The 24,204-nt window shown below is 36.8% G+C and overlaps 4 protein-coding genes across 4 annotated transcripts; 3 read left to right on the top strand and 1 right to left on the bottom strand.

Moving 5' to 3' along the window:
• The first annotated feature begins 285 nt into the window (after window positions 1–285).
• Window positions 286–4,152, top strand: LOC101310225 (zinc finger CCCH domain-containing protein 56-like). The gene is made up of 2 exons (XM_004300362.1): window positions 286–1,560; window positions 3,412–4,152. The coding sequence occupies exons 1-2, from the start codon at window positions 795–797 to the stop codon at window positions 3,684–3,686; spliced, it is 1,041 nt and encodes a 346-aa protein (XP_004300410.1). The 5' UTR covers window positions 286–794; the 3' UTR covers window positions 3,687–4,152.
• A 570-nt stretch (window positions 4,153–4,722) lies between these two features.
• Window positions 4,723–6,120, bottom strand: LOC101295724 (spermidine hydroxycinnamoyl transferase-like). The gene has a single exon (XM_004301734.1). It carries the CDS (start codon window positions 6,118–6,120, stop codon window positions 4,723–4,725), a length of 1,398 nt encoding a protein of 465 aa, XP_004301782.1.
• Window positions 6,121–7,656: 1,536 nt separating this feature from the next.
• LOC101295429 (RING-H2 finger protein ATL29-like) lies at window positions 7,657–8,442 on the top strand. Its single transcript, XM_004301733.1, has one exon. It carries the CDS (start codon window positions 7,657–7,659, stop codon window positions 8,440–8,442), a length of 786 nt encoding a protein of 261 aa, XP_004301781.1.
• A 7,552-nt stretch (window positions 8,443–15,994) lies between these two features.
• Window positions 15,995–23,147, top strand: LOC101309935 (uncharacterized protein At4g17910-like). Its single transcript, XM_004300361.1, has 17 exons — window positions 15,995–16,121; window positions 16,543–16,716; window positions 16,817–16,880; window positions 16,978–17,026; window positions 17,544–17,662; window positions 17,931–18,004; window positions 18,191–18,257; window positions 18,367–18,456; window positions 19,498–19,571; window positions 19,723–19,810; window positions 20,464–20,590; window positions 20,669–20,773; window positions 21,448–21,577; window positions 21,668–21,719; window positions 21,799–21,843; window positions 22,391–22,489; window positions 22,648–23,147. The coding sequence occupies exons 2-17, from the start codon at window positions 16,667–16,669 to the stop codon at window positions 22,798–22,800; spliced, it is 1,386 nt and encodes a 461-aa protein (XP_004300409.1). The 5' UTR covers window positions 15,995–16,121; window positions 16,543–16,666; the 3' UTR covers window positions 22,801–23,147.
• The last annotated feature ends 1,057 nt before the right edge of the window (window positions 23,148–24,204 follow it).

Here is a 24,204-nt window from a genome sequence, read left to right as displayed (position 1 = left end):
TACATGAGGATATTGAAGATATTACATGTCTCTTTTGGTCTGGATTAAAGATAATAAAACACATAAAAGAAAATTATAAACTAAGCAGTAAAAATGTTCAAAATGTGAACTTAATATCCGCTCTTGAGTTTCTATTTTACAGACATGGTTCATTTACCCTATGAAAGTTTCAGAATAAAGACAAAACCTAAGACTATAAAAGTGAAAAATACTGTGAAAGGATAAAAAATGTGACGAAAGTACAGAGACCAGTTAAAAGTCTTTGTTTGCTCCTTTCATACATCTGATGTTTGTAGTTCGGAAGATGATGTTCTCCTTCTTTTGGGGACTCTCTGAACCAAAATCCATCTCTAAATTCTCACTTTCCTTTTCCCACCCCTTCCATTAACTCTTCACCAACTTCCCTTTCACTTTATTTAACCATTTCCCATTTCTGCTATTGCACTTTCTCTTATTATTTGTAAGGCTTTAGATCCATCCGCAATTCCAACTTGGTAACTTGTTTCCTTCTCTTCTCTTTTAGATTTGTACTATCTTTGATCTGTTGTGTGTTGTATTTGTTGTTGTTGTAATTCACTCTCGCAAGTTTCATAACTAAAGCTGTATACTGTGTATTGGATGTGTTTTTGAGATACCCATTTCTCTTTTTGCTCAAATTTCATCAATTTCAATAGAATTTGGGTGAATTTAGTTTCTGGGTGTTCATCTGTGTGTTACAGAAAAGTTTAGGATAGCAGTTAGGGTTTGTACAAGACATTTTGTTTTGATTTAAAGGAGTTTACTTTCTAGTTGCAATGAGTTATGGTGGTAGAGAAACAAATGTAGTCCAAGTAATCACTGGGAATGGTGGTGGTGGTGATATGTGGTCTGGTGACCAAGCAGTTTGGGCTACTGAGGATGAGTATCAAGTTTGGAATAATGGTGATGCAATGGGGGATACCATGTCCAACTCGAATTATGATCAGAGGCAATCCCAGAGTCGCTCTGGCAGCGAACCTCCCAACAAGAAATCTAGGAACACCCCAGATGTGACGTCTTCTAACCGGTCGAAAGCCATTGGGAAGATGTTTTTCAAGACCAAGCTTTGTTGCAAGTTTCGAGCTGGGACGTGCCCATATGTCACCAACTGCAACTTTGCTCATAGCATTGAGGAGCTTCGGCGGCCTCCTCCTAATTGGCAAGAGATTGTGGCTGCTCATGAGGAAGAAAAGGCAGTGTCTTCAGAGCCCAGGGAAGAGTTTCAGATTCCAATTGTGACCACAGGGTATGGTGTGGAGACTCAGAGATCATATAAAGGGAGGCATTGTAAGAAGTTCTATACTGAGGAAGGGTGCCCTTATGGAGATAATTGCACTTTTCTTCATGATGAGAGTTCGAAGAATCGGGAGAGTGTGGCAATAAGTTTAGGTCCCGGAGGATATGGTGGTGCTGCCGCTGCCGCTGCTGCGGGTGGAGCAAATAATAAGCCATCAAATTGGAAAACAAGGATATGTAATAAGTGGGAATTGACAGGTTATTGCCCATTTGGAAGCAAATGCCATTTTGCTCATGGTGTAGCGGGTATGTGTTATTGACTCTTTTTTCATTCCTGTTTTGAGAACAGAAAGCACTTGAAGTTTATTTGTTTATATATGCTTTCTTCAGTCTTTGTAGCTTGAAATTGGTAACGAAGATTGATTTGAGTGATATTAGTTCCATCCTCCATAGTAGTAACTCATACCCTTATGATGTCATCTTTTCTTCTTAGAACTGGCTATCTTGCTTCGGCTCCATTACTGTCCTTTTATTACATAGTAGTCTGCTGTGGATCAATGTTTTGTTGATTTTGATGTGATTAAGTGCTTCAGCAAATTAAGTCATTCCTTTTAATATGCTATCATTGTTTGCTCTTTAGTGAATTCTGGGTTTTGCCCCTTGACAAATAAGAGTTCAAGAAGAAAGCTTTTGGTTCTTTTACCTCATAAAGAAACATCTTAGTGTGTGCTAGTCATTCATGGGTTTTGGCAAGCCCAAGTCTGATACTAAAATTGGACTTCTGGGGTGTCTAGCTTAGAACTTTTTTCCATACCACCCATTTCATCCTATATATTACTGGAGCCCTAGAGACACTTCAAGGGACATCTGTGTCAACAAGAATTCTTACCTGCATTGTCAAATTGTTTCCTACCATCCACCCTTTGTTCGGTTGGACAGAGTGTAGGTAACTCTTCCTCTCCCTGTCATCTATGCGAAGCAGGGTGCTGCATAAGGTGCCTGTGCTAATAGTTGCAGTTGAATGATTTTTGTATCTCTTAATACTTAGGATTTGTATAGTTGAGTATCATTAGTGAATAGGAAGGGAGCTAAGGAAGAAGACCAGCCAAAGAATACCCTTAGGACAGACCGCTCAAATAAGAGGTGACCCTTACTCCAGATCAAACTAGTTTAAGCTTGGTAGGATACACAGAGTCACAGACAACAGACCACCTAGAGTCAGCAAGTCACCCATGGGGTCCAGGTCTGTTCCCCATCCCACTCAAAAGGAAGAAAGGATAGGAGCAAACTAATGTCTAAAGAAGGTCCAGATAAACTTGGAAGAAGGGTGCATGTTCCGTTGGAAAATTTGTAAGGGAATGAAACTGTAAGCGATGCTCCTAAAACTGCATATACCCCTTTAATGTTGAATGGAATGCTTGTAGTCGTACACTCATACCCAGTATCTTACTGCTTAATATTTCCTCTTTTAGATACCAGATACGAAAGTCAGGTCTTCTCTAAGTTGAATAACTATCTAGGTCATAAAAAAATCGTTTGGAAACTCCTTAGAACCCTGATGTATATGATTATCTAGTCATGTTAGACCATATTCCTTTAAGGCAACGATGTACACATCAGCAACCAGCTTAAGAGTGACTAATCCACTGGTGATCAATTGTATGCACACCAGTGGGTTAAATTGTGCCCTGAAGTTTAGGGGAATAGCCTATTTCTTACATGGGCACACATCGAATTCACATTCAGTGCATTAAGCTTGAGCAAAGTCAGGGGATGCAGAATGTGGATTTATAACTTGTTTTAGTTTGACCGCCCAATGCTGTTTCTTCTGAAATCTACGTGTGATCAGGCCACTGACTTGTTCTTTCCTATCTATCTTCACTTTGTTGTCATTAGATGCAAATTTGCTCTTATTTGGAAGCACTTGGCGTCATCTGTGGGTCATAAATTTTTGTGCCACTATCTGAGGATTAGTCTTCAGCTACTTTTAGGTGATTTGTCTGTTTTTTTTATTTGAAGAGGTGATTTGTCTGTTTTAGGCTCTTAGATTGGTGCAATGGCTTTGTTATAGTGAACTGATTGATATACATCTTTTATCATAACTTTATGATGCTCTTGGAAATGTGAATATCTGATTTACTGATTTTCTGACTACAGAATTACACCGATATGGAGGTGGGCTTGTGGACGGTGAAATTAGAGATTCTTCAGTTCCTCTTGACAATAAGCAGGGAGGAGTGCCTTTGAAAACTCCAGCTGATAATGTGGTAGTATCAGTCCCTATTGTTCCTCATTCTGATTTATATCATGGAGTTCCATCACAAAGATTATCGATAGTAAGTCAGAGGCCAGGGCAGAGAGCCCATCAGAAATGGAAGGGGCCAGACAAAATCAGTAGGATATATGGTGATTGGATAGATGATATGGAATAAAATTTGGGGTTAACTACCCTGCAAATGTTTAAGTTGCACAACGGTCACTTGTACCCTCCGTGGAGCTTGTTAGGAAACTCGACAGGTAATCTCCATAAGAGATTACAGGATCATGTAGCTGTAACTTTTCTGTTGGAAGTAGATTTTGTATGCTTGCTTCAAGTTCAGGTTGATGCAAGGCTTGTTGGAGTCAGCCCGTATATTCCGTCTGTGAATTTTGTTGTTGCAAATGTAACTGAAGCTATTGTATCACTTTCCCAGTACCAATCCTTGTTGCCATATATAATTATGAGATGACCCTCATTAGCTCTTGTACCCCTGCTTTTAATTATCAATCAAATAAGTCCCTCCCTCCCTTTCTATCTTTCACCACTAATGCAGTCGCATCTCTCTCATTCTGGATTGACTCTGGTATTAGTGAAGGGAGTTGCACAGTAACCAAGTTTCGAGCTGTTGCTTCTGGTTGCATTTTGTGCAACATATATGCTCTTCGCAAGCTCCGATCCGATCCGTTGAAGCTGCCCTTCCAAACACTGGACTAGAAGAACTCATCAAAGTTTCAACTAACAAAGAGATAGCTAGCCTGCAGCACAAGGAAAGATAGACCATTACCAACCAAGGAAGCAATTATAATCAAATGAATTAACTTACGAGCTTCTTTTCCCAGTTATAAAATCTGTTAGGAAGTCTGTTTGAATGTTTTCTTGAATTCATTTTCATGTTCAGTAAACTTAATAAGCAATTTCTCGAATTAATCTTGTTTTCCAATTGTACTTCTTTCTTATTGTATGTCGATACGTTCCTTAGCAAAAGCAGTTTAAGGAGTACAATTTATACGTTGTCAATTCTAATATCTCCCACGCCAATATAACAGCTAACTCGATCATCATTGAAGATAACATAGTTTCTTTATTTGCGGGTAAAATTCCTCTTACGTACATGGATATAACTTAATTGATACATGCATATAAAATCTTATTTACTATTTGTATATGTCCCTTGTATCTCAGTAGTATATATGGACTATATGTAATTCTTAGATACTTAAATCCTCATAGAAATGCTTCTTGAAAGCATCCATATGAGCCACTTGAAGACATAACGCAACAACCACAGAACCATCTCCATCCGAACTTGGAAGAATCAATGAATCCCCATCAAAATCATGAGTTCCTGGACCCATATAAATCTCCTTCCCCCACCCAAAGTCCAGACCATATATCGGCAATGTTAACCAGCTCACCACCCCGAGATTAGGGTTTCCATAGAAAGGCCCTTCGTCACTTCCTAAAGCATGAAGGTCTTGAAACCGAGTCAGATCTGGTTGGTTCTTCATGTTTTCAATTGCAGACAACACGTAATCATTCGACACCTTCTCGATGGCCTCCCTTATTCTACTTGCAGCGTAACCTAATGGCTTTGAAACCAGCTCCCCCGAATGACTCGTAGCAATCACATCAAAGGTTGCATTTCCGAAGTAGCCCTGAGGCAATGGGGGTTGCATTCGACTGCGCGAGTCGACGCAAACCCCCAATGCCGTCGGCTGCTCGGCTTTGTGCTTCCTTGCCTTGCAAGCACATCTCCAGATATGCCCCGAAACTGTCTCGTAACGCGTATAACCACCACGTTTAGTAGTGCTGCCAGCAGAGGAGCTGTTGTTGTAAAGGTCGTAACTATCATTAGCTATGCACTTCAGTTTCTCGAGCTGATCTTTACGAAGTCTTAGCATAGAAACAATGGTTTTCTTCTTCCTTTCTTCTACGTTATCTGATTGCCCAAGTAAGAGTGGCGGCTGGTCGAACTCTGAGTGGTCGAGCGGTAGAGGTTTCGCTGCCGCCGGGGTGTTGTCATCTCTACCTTGCATGACTTTTCGATCCAGAAACGGCGTCACCTCCAACGGCTCACCCCTAGCAAGGCGTGCCCACTCAGAAATGAAATGTAGTGCACTTGGGCCGTCAACAACAGCATGTGAAATGGTGAGGCTAAGACTAACACCACCACATTTGAACCTAGTAAGTTGTACAAGCAACAAGGGAAGTTCATGAATGGGGAGGCTGTAGTCAACCGTGGGAACAAGATAGTTATACTCCGGCGACGGTGATAAGTCACCAAAGTCTTCGAGTTTGGAGTTGGACTCGGCTTCTACGAATTGGACTCCCATGGCATTGCAGTCGAGCTCGAGGCGGCCGCCACCAATCCAACGGAGGCGGCCTGCTAATGGATAGAAGGGAACCAATGCACGAGCTAACGAGTCCTTGAGTGAGTTGGGGATTGCGTCTTGTGGTGTGACCCAGTTAGGGTTTGATTTATAAAAGTATATAGTGGGACAATGAGTGATGGTTCCAACTTGGTCCCATTCTGATAGAGTTAGGGAACCTTTCCATGTGGTTTTAGAGGGTTTCACTACTTCGCAGTCTTTGAACTTCACCACCATTTTTGTATGAGGTTTTGGTATATCTATGCACGTAGAAGTTGAAGTTGATATGCGTACTCAGACGGCCGTGTATTGGTTTTTATAAGAGAGATGGATGCAAGAGTTGTGGTGTGTATCTGGGTTTGGTAGGTGCAGTGAATTAGTTGGTGATAAAAATCATCAATTTAACATGAGAATGGTAGTTTCCTCAAGAAAGTCTCAATTTCAGTGGTATTCATTTTTCATATGACCTACATATATGGAAGCAAGAATTGGATGAGGCATGCGCCAACTTTTGGTCATCTTCTTTATTCTGTATTCATCTGATGACGTGCATCATGAACATATTTACTGATATTATTAGCTCATTGAAGTAGTAGAAAATACAGTACGTATTACTAATTGAATCAACATTATTAAAGCCATATTATTTTTTTCTGGTTGATCTATCTTGTGTAAGGGATGCATATTAGTTTTGAAGTTCGACCCAGATAGGTTCATTATGAATATAAAGATTTTCTTTTGGCGTAAGGCTAGATAGATCAGGAGCAGCAGCTAGCTCCCTATCCTTTCAATATATAAAAAGAAGACAAAAAAAGAAAAAGAACTCAGGAGTGACCAAACCAAACCTCTCTACAAAGCCAATGAAAAAACAAGCCATATATCTGAACCCAAATTGAAGAAGACCCAATTGGCATGTTGGCATGGTCACTGTTACAATGCGATAAGATGAAAAGATAGAGGAGCATTCATGCCACTATACCTTATTTGAAAGAGTCGTGCCATATATCTTAATAATCGCATGCATGCAGCAAATGAATTTTAGCAATCGATCATCTATTTTTTAAGAATGACTAATAGTTTACATGCCTATTAAGATTGTATTATATGTGCTTAAACGCGAATGCGCGCGGTGGAGATGCTAGGCTTATGTCTATCATTTTATTTGCCAACAAAACTAAGATGGGTGCTTAATTCCATGTCCATTGCCTTTAATTTACAGTATTATTTAATCACATATTAATCGGTGATTTTAGTGAATTGAGAGTAATTTGTTGATACCATATACTTCTCACAAGGACTCGCTCAAATGCTATGGTTTGCTACCAAATACCACAAACCAACACTTCCACATCACCATCCCAAATTAGCCATCATTTTCTATACTCACAGAAACAGCTCATATGCATTGACATGCCTCCTTGTTTCTCTCTCCTTCTAATAGCAACAATCAAACGAAACAATTAATATTGCAAGAACGCAACACCAGCACCGACACCAAAAACATTGTATGTTGCGATCATTTCTCTGCCATCTTATGTACTAATTAGTTAATCGATTAGCCCGGCCGGAAGTGCAACTCCATCTCCGGCCACGTACTCCGACAATATTGCTTCCTAGTACGTTATGCAGGGAATGTCAGCTACGACGCATTCCAATAGTTACTCTCCACCGGAAGATATCAGTTCCTCTCCATCGATCACTGTCCTTTTGACCGTCCTTCTCCTCGTCTTCTTTTTTTTTGGCTTCTTTACTATTTACTTTTGCAAGTGTTTTATGGAAAATGTCCTCACCTCTCTTCAGCGCACCCCCTCCGGCCACCTTGTGGGTGTACCTGTTCCTCCCAAAGAAGGCCTCGACCACTCACTAATACAATCATTTCCGACCTTCATCTACGCAAGTGTAAAAGATTTTCGCATAGAGAAGTACGGTTTAGAATGCGCAATTTGCTTGGTGGAGTTTGAAGATGATAGCATGCTACGTCTTTTAACAGCTTGTTGCCATGTCTTCCACCAAGAATGCATCGACTTGTGGCTCGAGTCTCACAAAACATGTCCCTTTTGCCGCGGAAACCTTGAATTGTCCCAAAGTATAATGGACAAGTCTCCGGTGCTTGCTCATGAGAATGCCATCCACGAAATTAATGAAGGTCATGACTCCATATACGATCAAGATGAAATCCGAATTGACATTGAAGACAAAGAAGGCGAAGAAAGACAAGAAGAAAGTCATAATCATCATCAACAAAATTTGGCTGATAAAGCTATTTCGAATGTAAAAGCAGATCAACAAATTGATGGACAAAATGAAGAGAATGAAACGGAAAGATTTTCGAGGTCACACTCGACAGGACACTCTATAGTTAGGCCTAGACAAGAGGAGGATAGGTATACGCTCAGATTACCAGAGAATGTGAAGATAAGACTTCTTAGAGGGCACAATCCGACAGGAAGTTCTACTACATTTGGGGAGTTTTCAAGACAAAGAGGCAGTTCCAAAGGTGGCTTTGGAGAGGTCTCTGAGTCTAGCTCTAGAGCTGGTGGAGAGATCAGCAAACTGTAAATTTGTATCTTCATTGTTTTGATATGTTGTTAAGTTCTTTTGCCTTTTCTTTAATTTTTTTTTGTCAAAGCAAATCCAGAAATTTTGCATAGCTAGACATATATATAGCTATATCAACTTACTATTAGATGATATCATGCAATTTCGAAAGGATTAGGAATAGACCACATCGGCACATCATTCACATTCAACACAAAATATAAAGCTACTCCATAATTTAAAATTCATCAAAATAAAGTTCAAAATTTAAAGTTTAAAAAGAAAAAATTGAGAATAGAGAAGAGTCCATCATCTTAAGCTCGCAAGAATGAGTCTTCGATATTGGGGGTAACATACACTTTGCATACATGATGAGACCATGAACATTTCTACATATACATAAAAACAATATAAAGCAAAATATTTTTTTAAAAACATATAATGAGAACCACTAAGTTGAGGACTAATTGATGACTTCTTCGTTTCACCTTGTTCTCAATCACATATGTGAACCGTCTAGTTTGTAGATATATATGAGTAGATCATCTCTACAAATTTTCATCCAAATTGAAAATCGCTATGACATTCATATATGTGATTTATCGATTATAAACTTGAACAGTTCAACAGTTCATGTTTGACGGATTTGGATCATCCATTGATTTGATTTAGTTTGATTCCTTAACGATCATTAATTTGATTGAAAATTTGTTGAAGTGATCTTCTTATAGAGACCTAAAAAATAAACGGTTGAGATAGAAAAATGTGATTGAAATTAAAGTGGGTAATAAACCAATAAAAGGAAAAATCATCAACTAGTCCTCAACAAGATGGTCTTCATTAGACCCCCTCCCATCATATAAAACCTAAAACCTAAAAATCACATTAATCAAATCAAATATTCAAGACGTCATTTTAGGGTTTCGTTTCGGTTTTTCAAGGGTCAAAACCAAAAACCAAACCAATTCGGTTCGGTTTTGTTTTGGTTTGGTTTTTTCAGTTTCGGCTTTGTTTTGTTTTGTTTTGTTTTTTGAAAAATGCTATAGACCCCAAAATTTTATACAAAATTTAGATCCCAAATGATGTGGCATGCGCTATGTCATTGTTTTTGCTTACAATGAGATTGATGAGATGGAATTTCTTCATTTTTCCTTAAATTTAGTCTAATTTAAAATTTAGATCTAATTCCTTGTTTTTTTTCTTTAAAAATCCCATATATTTTCTGGAAATCGCCTCCACCCTGCCATACCAGTGTTCAAATCAACTCCAAACCTTATCCCTCTGCTATTTTTGTTCTAGATAGATATCTTGACTTGAAATCATTTGTTGCAAACCTTCTCTTTTTTCTTCCAAATTCAAACAATTATACCCTTCCTTGTATATGATATAGCTTAAATAGTAAAACTATTTGATAAATAAGATGGTACACAAGCTATGGAAGCTTTGTCAATCAACCCTCAATTGCATTCACATCATTATAATTCTGCATCAGATGTTGATTATGCAAAGACGCCTACGACACGGAGCGGCTTCATGCCTTCATGTTTGAGAGCCCCCTTAATTCCCCTCGTTCATGATACTAGAAATGCAATAAAAGCTTAGTCTAGTTAATTTATATCTCATAGTTTGCTATCGAAAGTTTTAGGCAATAGAGAATGATAGCAAACACTCTGAGTTTACGCTTTTAAGTTTGAGGGTTTTCTCTTCCTCTTTCTCATTCACAATCTCCTAATTTTACAGTCTTATCTTTTCTTTCATTTTCATTGCAGCATGATGTGCTCATATTATCTTATATTTCTAAGCCTCTTATGCTTGAGATTTGTGATTAGCTCTCTTCTTTATGACTTATTTACGTTAATTTAGTGTTTTTGTAGGTTTGTGACGTAGATAGAAGAAAAATGAGCTAAAATGCGCAAATAAGGGTTGGAAGACGACTGCAATCCCATGTGTCAGAATTTGCCTCCGTAGAACAGCCAATTTCGCTGAATTACTGGGAATTACTCGGATCGAATCAGACTATGAGACTTATATCATTGGAAAGCTACGGAAGTCTACTTTATGTAGGATTTTACAGATCTCGATTTCAATATACTTCTAGACCGAGTTATGATCGTTTGAGTGAAGATAGGTCATATATATCAGAAAATCTGCTCGGATTTACAAGCTTTTGTGGAGAACTCAAGTTCCGTGTCACAAGACCGTCAACCCTAAAGCTTCAAGGACAATAATGCAGATGAGGATTCAAGAAGTACATGTATTCATAGTTCTACAAGAAATATCTCAAGGTTTTCCCATTCTATATCAAGAAAGGAGTTTGAATCTAAGTCTTACAAGGAAAAATTTGAAGCCAAAGATGAGCAGGAAATTTCTCTATTTAAAGGAGCATGAATTTCACTCGAAAAGGAGGTCTCGAGAGCACGTTGTAGACGCTTAAAGGAGCAGAGATCCATCCACCTTTCACCTTTCCATTATTTTTATGTTTTCGTTATATTTTCCTTAGTTATATTTTGTTAAACCTTTTTTAGGGTTAGGATGATGTCTTAGCATGATTGTTTATGTTTTTAATGTTTGATTAATAGATTTATAGTTTCTTTGTGATGAATTCTTAGTCACTATTTTAATTGATGCTATATGTTTGAGTTCTTTGATTGATCACCTTAGGGCTTTGTATCTAGTAAATTAGCAGATGAATTTGAGGCGTACCTGCAATATAATTCATATTAGCTTATTGTGGTTAAGAGTTGTGAATTACATTATTGTCGTAACTGAAGTAATGGTTTGCATGATTCTTTTGTTTTCTAGAACGTAATGAGTCTTACATGTTAAATTTAAGCCGTAACTGGATAGACTGCATGCTAGGATATACGACCTCTACCGTACCTGGAGAGAATCATACACTTAAGGAAAACTATGGTCTAAGTGTCGTACCTGGACTTAGATACGGGAATTGTCATCTAGAGAAATGAAAGAATCTGTTAGTTGCATCAAAGCATAAATATGATTGTTAGTGGTTGATTCTGACATCCTAGATTCATTCATAATTGTTTGTTTACTTATTTTCTTGTTTCTTTGTTTCTTTAAATTGTTATCGTGATTTTGTGTTTCAGTGTAGTTAGTTTAGGTATTTTATAATTTAAATTGAACTAATATCCTCGTGGGGACGACAACCCTTTTTCTTCCATTCACTATACTACTTCCACCCTGTATACTTGCAGGAATCCCACCACAGCACTAGGTGCACTCTAATTAGATTCATTGTAACTATATATTTTCCAGTGAATGATATGTGATATGAATCTTAATATATTTGTTTTTTTTTTCTGATGGTGTTCATATATTCTATTTGATAAAGGGGGGAAAGTTTGGTTATCTAAACAATTTAATTAATAAATTAAATTAAATTCCACATCACTTATTTTCTAAACAAAAACCAATGAGATGGCATATGGCACGTCATTTAGTATTAAATTTTTGTAATATTTTTTGGGTCTCTAGCACCACTTTTTTTTTTTTTGTTTTTGTTTTTGTTTTGTTTTGTTTACAGTTTCGTATTTACACGCCTAATTGCCACCCTACTAACTACTTTCTTACACCTACAGGTTTCCTATTTATTGAAAAACTGAAATATCTTGATAACAAAGAACAATACCTTATTTAAAATTACAATTTATTTTTCTTACTACACCCTATAAACACATACTAATTAAACATTGAATTAATCTCTTCATTCATCATTAAACTTTAGCACTCTTTTGTTTATATAATTATTCATTATTTTCAATCGTTGTCATGTTATCTTAACAATTATTATGACTCAAAATATATCATTTAACGTCGACTGAATCTAGAGACATACTCGAAGTCTTCAAAGTAGATAATCTCATTTTTGATTTCATGTTTTTCATTTGTGAGACTAATCGATCGAGAGAGACGAAGAGAAATCTAAAAATAATTGAGAGAGATGTAGAGGAAAATAAATAGAAAAAAAAATAGAATTTTCGGTATTGATTTGGGTGAACTAAGTAAACTTCAAATTAAAAAAATTATATGTAGGGTGAGAAGAGAAAGTTGGGTGAACAAAGTGGTTAATTAGCAAAATATAATAGCCGCACCCAAAATATAAGAGATGTGTGTTAAGTATATAAGAAGTGTAAAATATTGTATAGTCCTTCTGGTTTGAAGTCGATATCTGTTTAGTTCTTATTGTTTTATTTTAATCTGAATAGTCCTTAAAATCACAATTTTTCATCCAAATAGTTCTTGTGGTTTTATTTTAATTTGAATAGTCTTTAAAATCATGATTTTTCATCCAAATAGTCCTTATGGCCTTTAACTGAGAAAATTGTCTGAAGGACTGTTTGGATGAAAATCATAACTTTAAGGATTATTCAGATTAAAATAAAACCATAAGGACTATTTGGATAAAAAATTATGACTTTAAGGACTATTTAGATTAAAATAAAATCACAAGGATTAAACATATGTCGATTTCAAACCACAAGGACTAAACAAATTTCAATTCATATAAGAATGTGTTAAGGACTATTCAGATTAAAATAAAACCATAAGGACTATTTGGATAAAAAATTATGACTTTAAAGACTATTTAGATTAAAATAAAATCACAAGGATTAAACATATGTCGATTTCAAACCATAAGGACTAAACAAATTTCAATTCATATAAGAATGTGTGAATAAAATTTTTCTAATAATTCAGCTAACTTGATAAAAAACGCGTGTTTTTCTAAATCTCTTAAACAATTCAGAAAACAAGCGTTTAATTCGATAATAATACATACGAGATAATTCACCTTTTTTTTTCTTCCAAGGGCACCACTTGTAGGAAATACCCAACGACTCCTAGGGTTTCAAAAATTTGATTATCTCCTCTGTCAGACAGCGCATCCGATGTAGCTAGGTGTCATCAAACGAGAGTTAAGGGTGACCAGATGGTGGTCATATCCTATATGCTGGTATAAGTGGTCTGAGAGGTGGGGGTTATTCAAGGGACTGGTGGTCATGAGGACATCTAGTGCCTTTTTGGTTTGTTGTTTGTTTTGCTTCAGCGGTGATGGATAGTCATTGGTCAAGTGAGGCAGATCGTTGTGGCAGTGAGGTGGACTGGAGAGACGGTGCAGCGTGAAGGGGAGAAGGCGGCGGCGCTGACCTAATCAGATTTGCCTCTTGATTTCGGTTAGATCGCTACGCCAACTTCTGATGCAGATTCTGGAAGGTGGTGGCGTGAGTGGCGGTCGGTGATGCCTTGCGGGTGCATGACGACTGTTTGCTGGCGATGGGGCAATGGGATGGCACAGGGGGACCGCTGGATTCTCTTTGGGTCGTGTTCATTGGTGGCCTGCCTATTGAGGGCCTTGGGTTCAGGTGGGTCTGGGTCCACTTTGGGCCTAGGTGTGGTTTATTTTGGTTATTTAATTAGTTTGATGTTAGGAAGTTTTTGTGTTGTTCTTTCTCTTTGAGCTAGGGGTTTAGAGGTTTTGGTATAGGTTTGGTGTCGTTGGTTGTGTTGCGGGGTGTGCCATGGTTATGTTGTCGTTTCCAAGGACGATTGACGGTTATTTTTTGTTTGTCAATGTAATAGGAGGTTACATGTGCATATATGTTGACAATTTTGATATATAATGTTTGAAATGGTTGTTTTTTCTTGAGGTTGATTGTAAAGATGTGTTGAGGCTTCTGGAATAGGTTTAGATTACAGTTGAACCCGTATCGGCTCTTGTCTACTGTTATGGTATTCTTGGATTTTAATATAATTCTTGATAGTTTTCCTAAAACAAAAAATGATAAGATAAGTCGCCAATTCACTAACTAGCATATATAGAGGCCTGCTCACCTACTGGAAAACAATTACCGCACGTTTGTTACTCGGGATTACGTGAGGCAGGACATGATTAAGTCTTACACAAGAACAAGTCCGGTGTTTGGCAACAGTAAGGACTACATTAAATGAGACTATGCAGTCCCCAAATTACAGTCAACACCTTCTTACGGAGAGAGGCAAAAAAACCATGGGACTATGCAAGACCTAATTCTTGCTGGCTCTTCGCGTCAACATCACAATTCTCTCTCCCCTTGCCATTTCTTTGATTCATCCTCCAAAAACTCTTCTTCAATCCCAACATCATCTTTCTTCACTCTCCCCTTTAACCCCTATACTTTTTTCTTTCCATGTCCACAATAATTTGATTATTACAGAAGATCTGTTTATGGATTGTCATTAATTATTTTACAGATTTCTGGTCTGGGTAGTTTGATTTGCTGACCAATTTGGTTCTTGGGTAGCAATTTTCACGGCTGTTGTTTGGGTTTAGAATTCTAGGTGGAAGAATAGCTTTTTCTCGAAGAGTGGTTTTAAGAAAGAGTTTAAGATTTTGGGTTCGACGTTCTATTTTCTGTTGGCATTCGTTGAATGAAAGCAAATAATTATTAGTTGATTTTCATATAATTGTGGTTCATAGAAACCACATTTATATGAGAATCAAACAAACCCTATCTTTTGCATAAAAACCCCAGATTTCAGTCATCTATTCCTCAATAAAGTTCCCATTTTTTTTTATGATGGGTTAGAGCAAGTTCACCCGTTGGGTTAGGTTGAACACAGTGACTTGTATCATTCTGGGTCACTGTGACTGGACAACAGTTTCTACCTGTTAGAAATATGACTTCAGCTGACACGTGGCAATGACTGTTTATTGAATTTTAATAAAACATTTTTATGTGTGAATAATGATTTTTTTTGTAAATAAATAGTAATTAAATAAACACTATGACTTAATGAAATTAATTATAGTAATATAAACTTATGGAATAAAATTCATTCAAATAAAAAGAACACAAAACATAAACTTAGAGAAATTTGTAAGAAAATAAAAGAATATATTATAGAAGAGAATAATATAAAACAAAAAAATTATTTAATATAAAGACAAAAAAACAAACATCAATAAGAGAACTTAAAAAAAATCATAATTTTTCATAATGTGTAAAATAGGTGTTACATCCCATCATTTTTTTTTCGTTTTCCTCTACCGTTATACCAAAAATAATGGTGATTAATTATAAACCATGAGATTTAACTTTTGATTGAATCCAACGGTCAAGATTAGTGGGCCTTTGGCTTTGAATTGTTGAATGGGAGAAGGAGACGACGACATGTGGTACAAACTCCGGCCATCTTTGACATGTCATGACAAAAGGAGTGAAGTTTTGTCCAACGTCAGGTTGATGTCACCTATGTGGGTGGGCTCAACTAATGTGGCTTGAAGTAACCTGGGCTAAATTTCTCCTCCAACCTGGGTCACTTTTCTCCCCAACAATCCAACCTGAGTTGGAAAATGAGATAGCCCATTTTATGGGTGGAAAGGTGGGTTTTTTTTTTCATTTGGGTGAGATTCTTATGTGGCGCATTCAACCTGGGTTGAATTTTTCTCTATAGGTGGACATGCTCTTATAGAAACTTTGATATGTTCATCTGGATTTTGTCAATATTGAGTTTAAGTAACTTCTGTCTTCTGTAGTGGGTTTACTTCTTTAATTTGGACTGATTTTTTTGCTGCTTTGCAGACCTGAATCGTTTGATTCGAAGGCATGTGCAGATATAAACATGAAATCCCAACTACTATAAGAAGGGGAGGCTAGTTTACCATAAGCAGACTACTATAAGAAGAGGAGGCTACTTTTGTGAGTTTGTCTCTATCCTCCAATTAACTTCTCTCCAATTCTGTTTTTCTTCTTCTTCAATTTGAGTTGAGTAGCAACGACCAAGCCTCAGACCCAGAGACCCAAATCACCTCCGTCGGGGCGCAAGAAGATTGGGTAATGGGTCTTTATTAATCGGGTTACTTCTGGTTTCTATATTTGTTGGATTTAGTTTACATGTTGCTTAGATTAGTTCTATGGAAGGATAATAGTGAGATGAGGAAAAGTAGATGAACAGAGTTAGAATATTAACTAGCTGCGAAGATCTCTCTCTGGGTTGCAAAGTTTGCTGAGATCGATGAACAGAGTTTGAATATAGTTTTGTTTCCATTAGAACCGTAACATTTACTCATTTAGCATCCAACGGCTGCGATTGAATCGTCCCTTAAAATGTATCCCGCAGGTGATCAGCCCTGGAGTTGATGGAACCTCAACTAACGAAAGACAGTTAGACAGAGATACGCAGTCCTTTCCCAACAGAACATCACCAACCTCTTCAGATTGGCTCACTTCTACATTCGACCACCATGGATTCGTTTCCCAAGTCTCTCAATCCAAACAAACGACTCAAAGAAGAGTTACTGCTCTGTCTCTTAATCCATCTTCTTCTTCTTCTTCCCCAGATTTTGTTGATCTTTTTCATCATTTGTTATTGACCGCAATTTCTATTTTTCCAGATTCGTCAGCAATCTGACTGGAACTTCCATGCTCGAAATCGCCGCCATCACCACAATAATCCCTGTAAATTTCCCTCTTATTTTGTATACAAAAAGGTGTTATCTTTAAGTTTCATGTGTATGTATATATCTGATGCTATCTTTACTTGTGATGCTTTCAGCTTCTGTTCCTGGTGCGGCGATCATTGGGTTTCATGCATCCTTCTGATGGTAAACTACAAAAACTCTGTTTTACAATCAATTTCTCCTTTTCTTTTTCTTTGTTTATCTCTTCTTCGAAATGTTTGAGATTGTTGACTTGCCTATTTTATGAACAATTTGTAATTGCTGCCACATTGCTGTTGTTTTCAGTTATGTCACTGTGAACTTGATCATTGTGTCCTTTTTGGGTAAATTAACAGAATGTGGCTGTGTGCTAGAAATACATTTAGGCTGTTTAGGCTGACTGCAATTTTGTTGATTTAGCCCCTTGGAACTTTCCTAAATAGTATGAAAAAATCTTAACATCACTGTAACTCAACTTTAGCTATGTCAAATGCACTACCACTATATTATTTTATTTCATATTGTTTAACATTGGCTTGGTACGTGCTTGGCAATGTCACACAATTCGTATGTTGTTATTTTACATTAGCATAAGCTTCTCCCTGCCACGCTTGTATGTTCTAAATGCAGCTAATATGTATAATTTTTGTAAATTAATTGGTGTATGATTCGTTTACCATAGTTGTTACATTGAAGAAGGATGATGATGCAAAAGTTGGTGCTAAGAGTTGGCAGGCTTACATGGCTGCACTGTCTGTGGATTTTCTATTCATAATGGTTCCCTTCGTCTTATTTTTGACTGTAAGTGTTCTTTTACTCTGAGTAATTACGAAAGTTTATGTACGTCCTAAGCATATTTTGTTAGAGTAATTTATGTTTCTGTTTCTCCAACATTGGTTGGATTCGGATTTTATATCTTTTCGCCCTTCATCTTCAAGCTTCTTGCCTTCGCTCATGTTCTTGGTGTCTAATTGTATGTTTTTTGGCTTATTTGGATCTCCTTTATTGAACATAATTTCTTCTGTATAAATGTACCGATTTTATCCAATTTGATTATAACTCATTACAGGTTCTAGCAGATTGGATGTATATCTGGACAACTTTGCTAACATTGTTAGTTGTTTTCAGCTTTGCAGCCAAAAGGTAAAGTATTCTAGATCACACTTCTGTAGGGAAACATATCATCTGATCTTTGATGGTGTACCTTTTCATGGGGGGAGGTCATTCATGTGGCAGATTCTCAATATAATATATTTTCATGATTGACAGAATATACTTATTGCTTTCCCTATAGTATACTGACGCTCATCTGCTTGCACTTGATTACAGATTTGGTTTTGGTTCTACTTTGAAAGAAGAACCCGATTCTGTTAGGAAAACTATTACATCACATAGGGTTGTAATGGTATGCAGTCTCACTTTCGTCTGCATAGTTTATATCAGGTCGATTAGATTTTACTGCATTTTTTTCAGGTTTCATTTGTGAACAAAACTAATTGCTGCAGATGATCCTAACATGCTTATGCATCTTGGCTGTTGACTTCAAGATTTTTCCTAGAAGATATGCTAAGACTGAAACTTATGGTACTGGCTTGGTAAGAATCTGCAAGTGATATTATTATATTTTAGTTTTTATTCGTTTTTTTTTTGTCCTTTAGCTTGTTGAACTATGTTCTATGTAACTTCTTGTGTCTTGGATTTGGCTAGAATTTGTTTAGTTTCATCTAGATGTCAAGTAAACCATATGTTTAGTTCCCATTGCAGTACCATAATTTCCCCCCAGATTGTCATCAATTGCTGATCAGTGATTTTCTCTAAATATTCGTGCAACATTTCTGTCTGATTTATTGATAACATTCCCTTGTCAGAAACAGTTTTCTCATTAGCTGTTATCACCAAGATTTAATAGCAGAAGACTTAGGAACAATCATTAGTTATTGGTGCTCCATAACCGTCCCACCTTGATTTAATGAGAAACTTTTTTGTTGATTAAACCATATCTATACTTTATTTAAGAGAAGAGGCTTTGTTAGCCAAAAGTGGCGTGAAAAGACGACCGAATCCATAGACCATATATTATTTCAAGATATCTTTTGATTTTATCGGTAAGCCGTGGCTTGGTTGGTTAAGGTGTTTAACCGACAACTTTGAGGTCATGGGTTCAAACCTCACTGACATATGTAGGGTGTGTGAGTTATTAATAAAACGTTTTTTTTAAAAAAAAAAAAAAGAATATCTTTTGATGAATAAAGGGTTTAACTATAATACACAAATTAAATTCAAAAACTCCTATTTATTTACTACTATAATACACAACTTCCCATGAGGGAAACAAAAAAGCAAAATTTTCAACTCCCAATATTTTCTCCAGTGATTATTTTAGCTTATTATTTTGAAAGTTAAACGCGCACAGAATTTGTATTGTGGTTTTTGTGTCTAGTATTATATGTATCTTCCTTTCAGTGACTTTATATTTCCTTGTTTTATTTTTGTATTCTTGTGGTGTTCTGTTTTCTTCGAGGCGCAGCTGTTGTTTTAAACGTAAATATCTTGTGCATGAGTATTCATTGACAAAAAGAGATTAAGAGAGGAGAATAGACTTCTAATCTAAAAGTTTTGAATGTTGGATCTGTCAGATGGATTTCGGAGTTGGCTCATTTGTTGTAATAAACTCATTTGTGTCTCGGCAAGCACGAAATCTGTCGTGGGAGTGAGTTATTTATGATTTCTCTCTCTCTCTCTCTCTCTCTCTCTCTCTCTCCAGTATGTATTGGATTCTATCAACATTGTGCAGCAGTTCTTCCTGTGGTAGCGATTATATAGCATGTAGGTGCTTATTGGTGTTTGTTGTGCACTTGCAGGAAATGGAAGACTGCTATAAAATCTACTACTCCGCTAATCATCCTTGGGTTAGCTCGCATTCTCTCTACTGCAGGTGTAGACTATCAGGTAGGTTCTATAATGTCTGTTTAAGATTAGAATAACAGATATATGTTGAATAATTAAGTAGCAATCCATATGTTCTGAACATGTAACTGTAGTTTTCTGAGTTGTGTCATGCCTGTTGGAACTAGAATTTGTTGCTTCAAATCCTAATTGCATAAACTAAAGTCTTTAAACATTATGTAAATGGAAGGCCAAACCATCCGCTTTGTCCTTATCATCGTAATAAGGTAAAGTATCAACGAGTAACTGAGTTGGATGCTGTTCAATCCTACTATGAGGATCATTTGTCCAGCAACGGGACCGAAAAATAGGCAAAAGCCAGGCTTGAGCTTGAGGTCAGGCTTTTGAAGCATATTAGCTCTAGGAGGAAAGCAGCTTGAGTTAGTAATTGCATTGTGGCCATGTCCAATTTTCAACCAAAGCCAATTTGGAATCAGATGCTCATCACTATGAGCTTCTGTTACGATACATTCTATTGTAGACACTGATGACACGTAAAATGTACTTTAATTTATGTGTTTGGTTCCGGTCAACTAGTATTTTGTTCTGTTTAATAAGACGTCATACAAATTTTTAATTTCTTCATGATGCTTTCCTATTCTTTGCAAGCTTGTTATGTGTCTGTTTTCTTAAACTGTTTCATTCATATGTCATAGGTTCATGCAGCTGAATATGGAGTACACTGGAATTTCTTTTTCACAATGGCTGCCATTTCATTTCTTACATCCATAATCAATATGCCCGCACAATATTCTGGAATTCTCGGTGCACTAATTCTAGTAGGTATACTTTTGGTAACATTTGTTTTGCAATGCCTTTGGAGTACCTTCTTATAAGCCTTCGTGGGTTTTTCTCCTTCAGGTTACGAGGGTTGGTTGGTGCAGGGGTTGAACATGTATCTGCTGTCTAATGACAGGGGAAGCGACATAATTAGCCAAAATAAGGAGGGATTGTTTAGCATATTTGGTAAGAGTTCTTAAAGTTTAACATGTACTATTGAAATTTACTTTTTTTAATTTTGACTTTCCAGTCAAGGATATGGACAGATATTTTAGAGCCTCAGTACTAAACCAAAAAGATGAGAGTCATTTCTTAAGTACTCGTAAATCTCTTAATTTCGGTGACTAATATATAGTGGTGAAATGTATCAACTTTACATAAAGCAGCATAAGTTGGATGCTGGTGAATATTGTAGTGTATCAAGTCATTGCCAAAAATTAACATTGTAATACATTCCATTTGTATAGCAATTTCATTAGGAGTAAACAGCTCAATGGTTGATATGTTTTGGTCATTAACATAGCATTGATGGTATTACGATGACCAGACCAGATACTTTCTAGGATGAGAAATCTCTACCATTTTCTTAATCTCTGTGGGATAACAAACTCGTAATGATGTGTGCCCTTTTTTTTGGGGGCAGGGGGAGGGGAGTAAGATAGTAATTGAATATTCCTTATTTTTGGAGTGCCTTTTGGTTCTGTTGTCCGGCAACACCATGGTTTATATTAATGCTTTAATACTCATAGACCTGAGTGCAAATTTAGGAAACTGTAGTGTCAAACACCGTTTACACCACCCCCTTTTCTATTTATTGCTATTAAATCCTTCTATAAAGTTGTTTATCTGTTTCATTCCAGGTTATTGGAGCATGTACCTCATTGGCGTCCAGGTGGGGAATTTTCTGTTTTTCAGTAACCGTTCTTCTGCTACAACAAGTAGAAAGAAATCGACAAGGAATAGAGCCGCAATACTTTCACTTCTGTTTTGGTATTCTCCACTCCAAGACATGTTGTCAAACTCTTGTTGGTAACTGATTCTTTCTGTGTCTCTGGTGATTGATTCTCTTTTCCATTTCAGGCTAGTAACTCTGGTTGTAGATAGCCATGTCGAGAGAGTTTCTCGTAGATCGGTACTTATACTCTGTTTTTACTTCCAAGTGTTTGAATACTAATTTTGAAGAAGTAATACTAAATTAACTATTAATGCAGTGCAATCTTCCTTATGTTACACTGGTATTGGCAACAAATCTACAGGTTATTCTTATCTCCTCCTTTGATTTAGATGGAGCAGTTTTAATGGCATGTCGACTTTTGGAAATATGAATTTTGTATTATTTGTTCATCATATTACAAATGTTGTTGTCCTGGTGTTATGGAGTAGTTGGACTGGTTGATTGATATTTATAATTGTGCTAGAGTTATTTGAGGAAGTAGATACATCTATCTATGTTCTCCTTGTATCTGAAAATTGCCGAAGTGGTCTGGGAAACTGAGGGTCGAGTTGTTGCAAAGTATATTGCCAAACATGGTATAAAACAAAAGGAGGGTCATTTTTGTGAAATTTGAAGTTCCTGTACATGTTAATAATTGACTATGCCTTTCTCTTCTGCAGCTGCATACTGGTATTTTTGGTTCTATTTGTGTGGTCTTATCTGTTACATATTTTAATCTTTTCTGTATATATTCAGAATGCTGAAGTTATCGATAGTGTCTCTTTCATTAAATATCATAAATTTCATGCTTTGAGAACACACTTGAGAATCATACTTATCCTATTAATAAATTGCCATCCATTTTCCAGGGTCTGGCAATAGTTTTGGTCTCTGATTCTCTCCCTGGAACCAAAACATCAACAATTGAAGAAGCATATAACCGCAATTTGCTAGCAATATTTCTTCTGGTAAACAAAAATCCATTTACTGTATTAACTTATGCTAGCTATACCTCTCTTGCTTATCAAAAACAAAAAAAGCTTTACCTCTCTTGCTCAGAATATAATCATGCTTTCTTCACCTCTCTTGCTCAGAATATAATCATGCTTTCTTCTACTTCGTTCAGGCAAATTTGCTTACAGGTCTGATAAATTTTTTGGTGGATACCCTGTTTGCATCAACAGTCAAAGCTCTTTCTGTGATGATTGCCTATGCATTCATGTTAACTTTCATTCCTGGATTGCTTGACTTTTGTGGCATCCGAGTTAAATTTTGGTAGGGCAGCTTGTAAGTTCACATTATAATTTTGCCAAGGACATACCGACACACACTACGAAATCATAAAGAATTTAAATTCACTTCTGTGAGCATTGTGTACCTATTTCCTGATCCCCCTAATCTAGGCTCAAGATTACGCAATGATTTTCAGATCATTTGCCTCCTCTCCCTCTTCAGCCAAGATTGGAGAAGAAAAGCAACTATTTGGGGTATTAGATGAATTTACAGTAATGTCGATTGTATAATGTGTTCTTATAATTTTTCTAGCTAATAAGAGGGTATCCTTCGGATATGTACATCACCAGAGAAAATGGTCCTTCATTCTCCAGATCATGGCTGGCCGAAAATTAGGCGCAAGGTGCAATCATACCAAAAATGCACGGTATGTTGCCTGAAGCCATATGCCATTGATCGTCCAATTCTGGCTGGGGGCTCGATCCATACAATGACAAGTCATGCACTGATTTGTGCATTCAAAATTCCACTTGTACAAATAACCAACACTAGCTGGAGAAGAGAAAGAAGCTTTGACACGTTAGCCAAAATAAACAAGTCCTCGGGTCAAATTGAACTGGTAAGATGTGTACTTGTTCAAGAGAGAAGAGAACTGATCTGATCACGGTCACATGGATTAAGTTGCAGAAAGGTCTGACAGAGTTTTGGACCATGGTCAGAGGGCGACCATCCTCCTTTCCATATGTCCTAGTCACTTAGAAAAAGATGAGGCTACGAGTTCCAAAATCCAGACGGCTAGATCTTGCAAATTGTAGTCTCGTTTTCCCTCTAGCTGCCATGCAAAGCTCCTTATTGGATTATAGAATAGAGATGAAAGTTTTAGAGAAATGTACCTAAACTGAAAACGATTCTGCAATGGTGTTTTTGTTTTTTGGGCGAGCTGTAATCTTCGATGTCTTGGCCTCTTGGGTTTATATGTTGGTGGTATACACATTTCGGTTAAGCTAATGCACGTTGTGTGTGGTGAACTATTCTCCATTTCCATTTCATGATGTCACCCTAGCGAGTAATAAAAGAGATAAACACGTAGTTGTACACGAATAATAGGTAATAAGTATGCAAGTTTTCTTTTTCCGATTACAGCAAGTATGCAGGTAATGGGGGATTTTTTCGTTACCTAAAACGATGCAGTTTCTTTTGCTTCCTCAACTCGCTTTTTGTATGAGTCGACGAAGGTGGTTTGTTCATATCAATCATTTGTTAAGATTAGGGTTTAATATTGTTCCATTTAAAGGGGGGTGAGGATTCTAAATTCTGAAATAAGCTAGTCTTTACCGTCTTATATCATTGTTTTCATTGCTGGATTTGGATCAATAATTTAACCATAGAACTTAAGAAGGATGTGTTGTTTGAGACTTTGAGTGATGTGAATTTGTAGAAGAAGGAACAA

Source organism: Fragaria vesca, linkage group LG5 (genome assembly GCF_000184155.1).
Source record: "Fragaria vesca subsp. vesca linkage group LG5, FraVesHawaii_1.0, whole genome shotgun sequence".
Taxonomy (NCBI): Eukaryota; Viridiplantae; Streptophyta; class Magnoliopsida; order Rosales; family Rosaceae; genus Fragaria; species Fragaria vesca.
The sequence above is the reverse complement of the archived record's forward strand: the minus strand, read 5'-3'. Positions and strand labels throughout refer to the sequence as shown.

Bases quoted from the DNA above. Each gene is read 5' to 3' on its own strand.
- LOC101310225 (XM_004300362.1), top strand. From the start codon at position 795: ATGAGTTATGGTGGTAGAGAAACAAATGTAGTCCAAGTAATCACTGGG. The intron at 1,561-3,411 runs GTATGTGTTATT...TTCTGACTACAG, and splicing joins TTTTGCTCATGGTGTAGCGG to AATTACACCGATATGGAGGT.
- LOC101295724 (XM_004301734.1), bottom strand. From the start codon at position 6,120: ATGGTGGTGAAGTTCAAAGACTGCGAAGTAGTGAAACCCTCTAAAACC.
- LOC101295429 (XM_004301733.1), top strand. From the start codon at position 7,657: ATGGAAAATGTCCTCACCTCTCTTCAGCGCACCCCCTCCGGCCACCTT.
- LOC101309935 (XM_004300361.1), top strand. From the start codon at position 16,667: ATGGATTCGTTTCCCAAGTCTCTCAATCCAAACAAACGACTCAAAGAA. The intron at 17,027-17,543 runs GTAAACTACAAA...CGTTTACCATAG, and splicing joins TTTCATGCATCCTTCTGATG to TTGTTACATTGAAGAAGGAT. The intron at 21,720-21,798 runs GTACTTATACTC...CTATTAATGCAG, and splicing joins AGAGAGTTTCTCGTAGATCG to TGCAATCTTCCTTATGTTAC.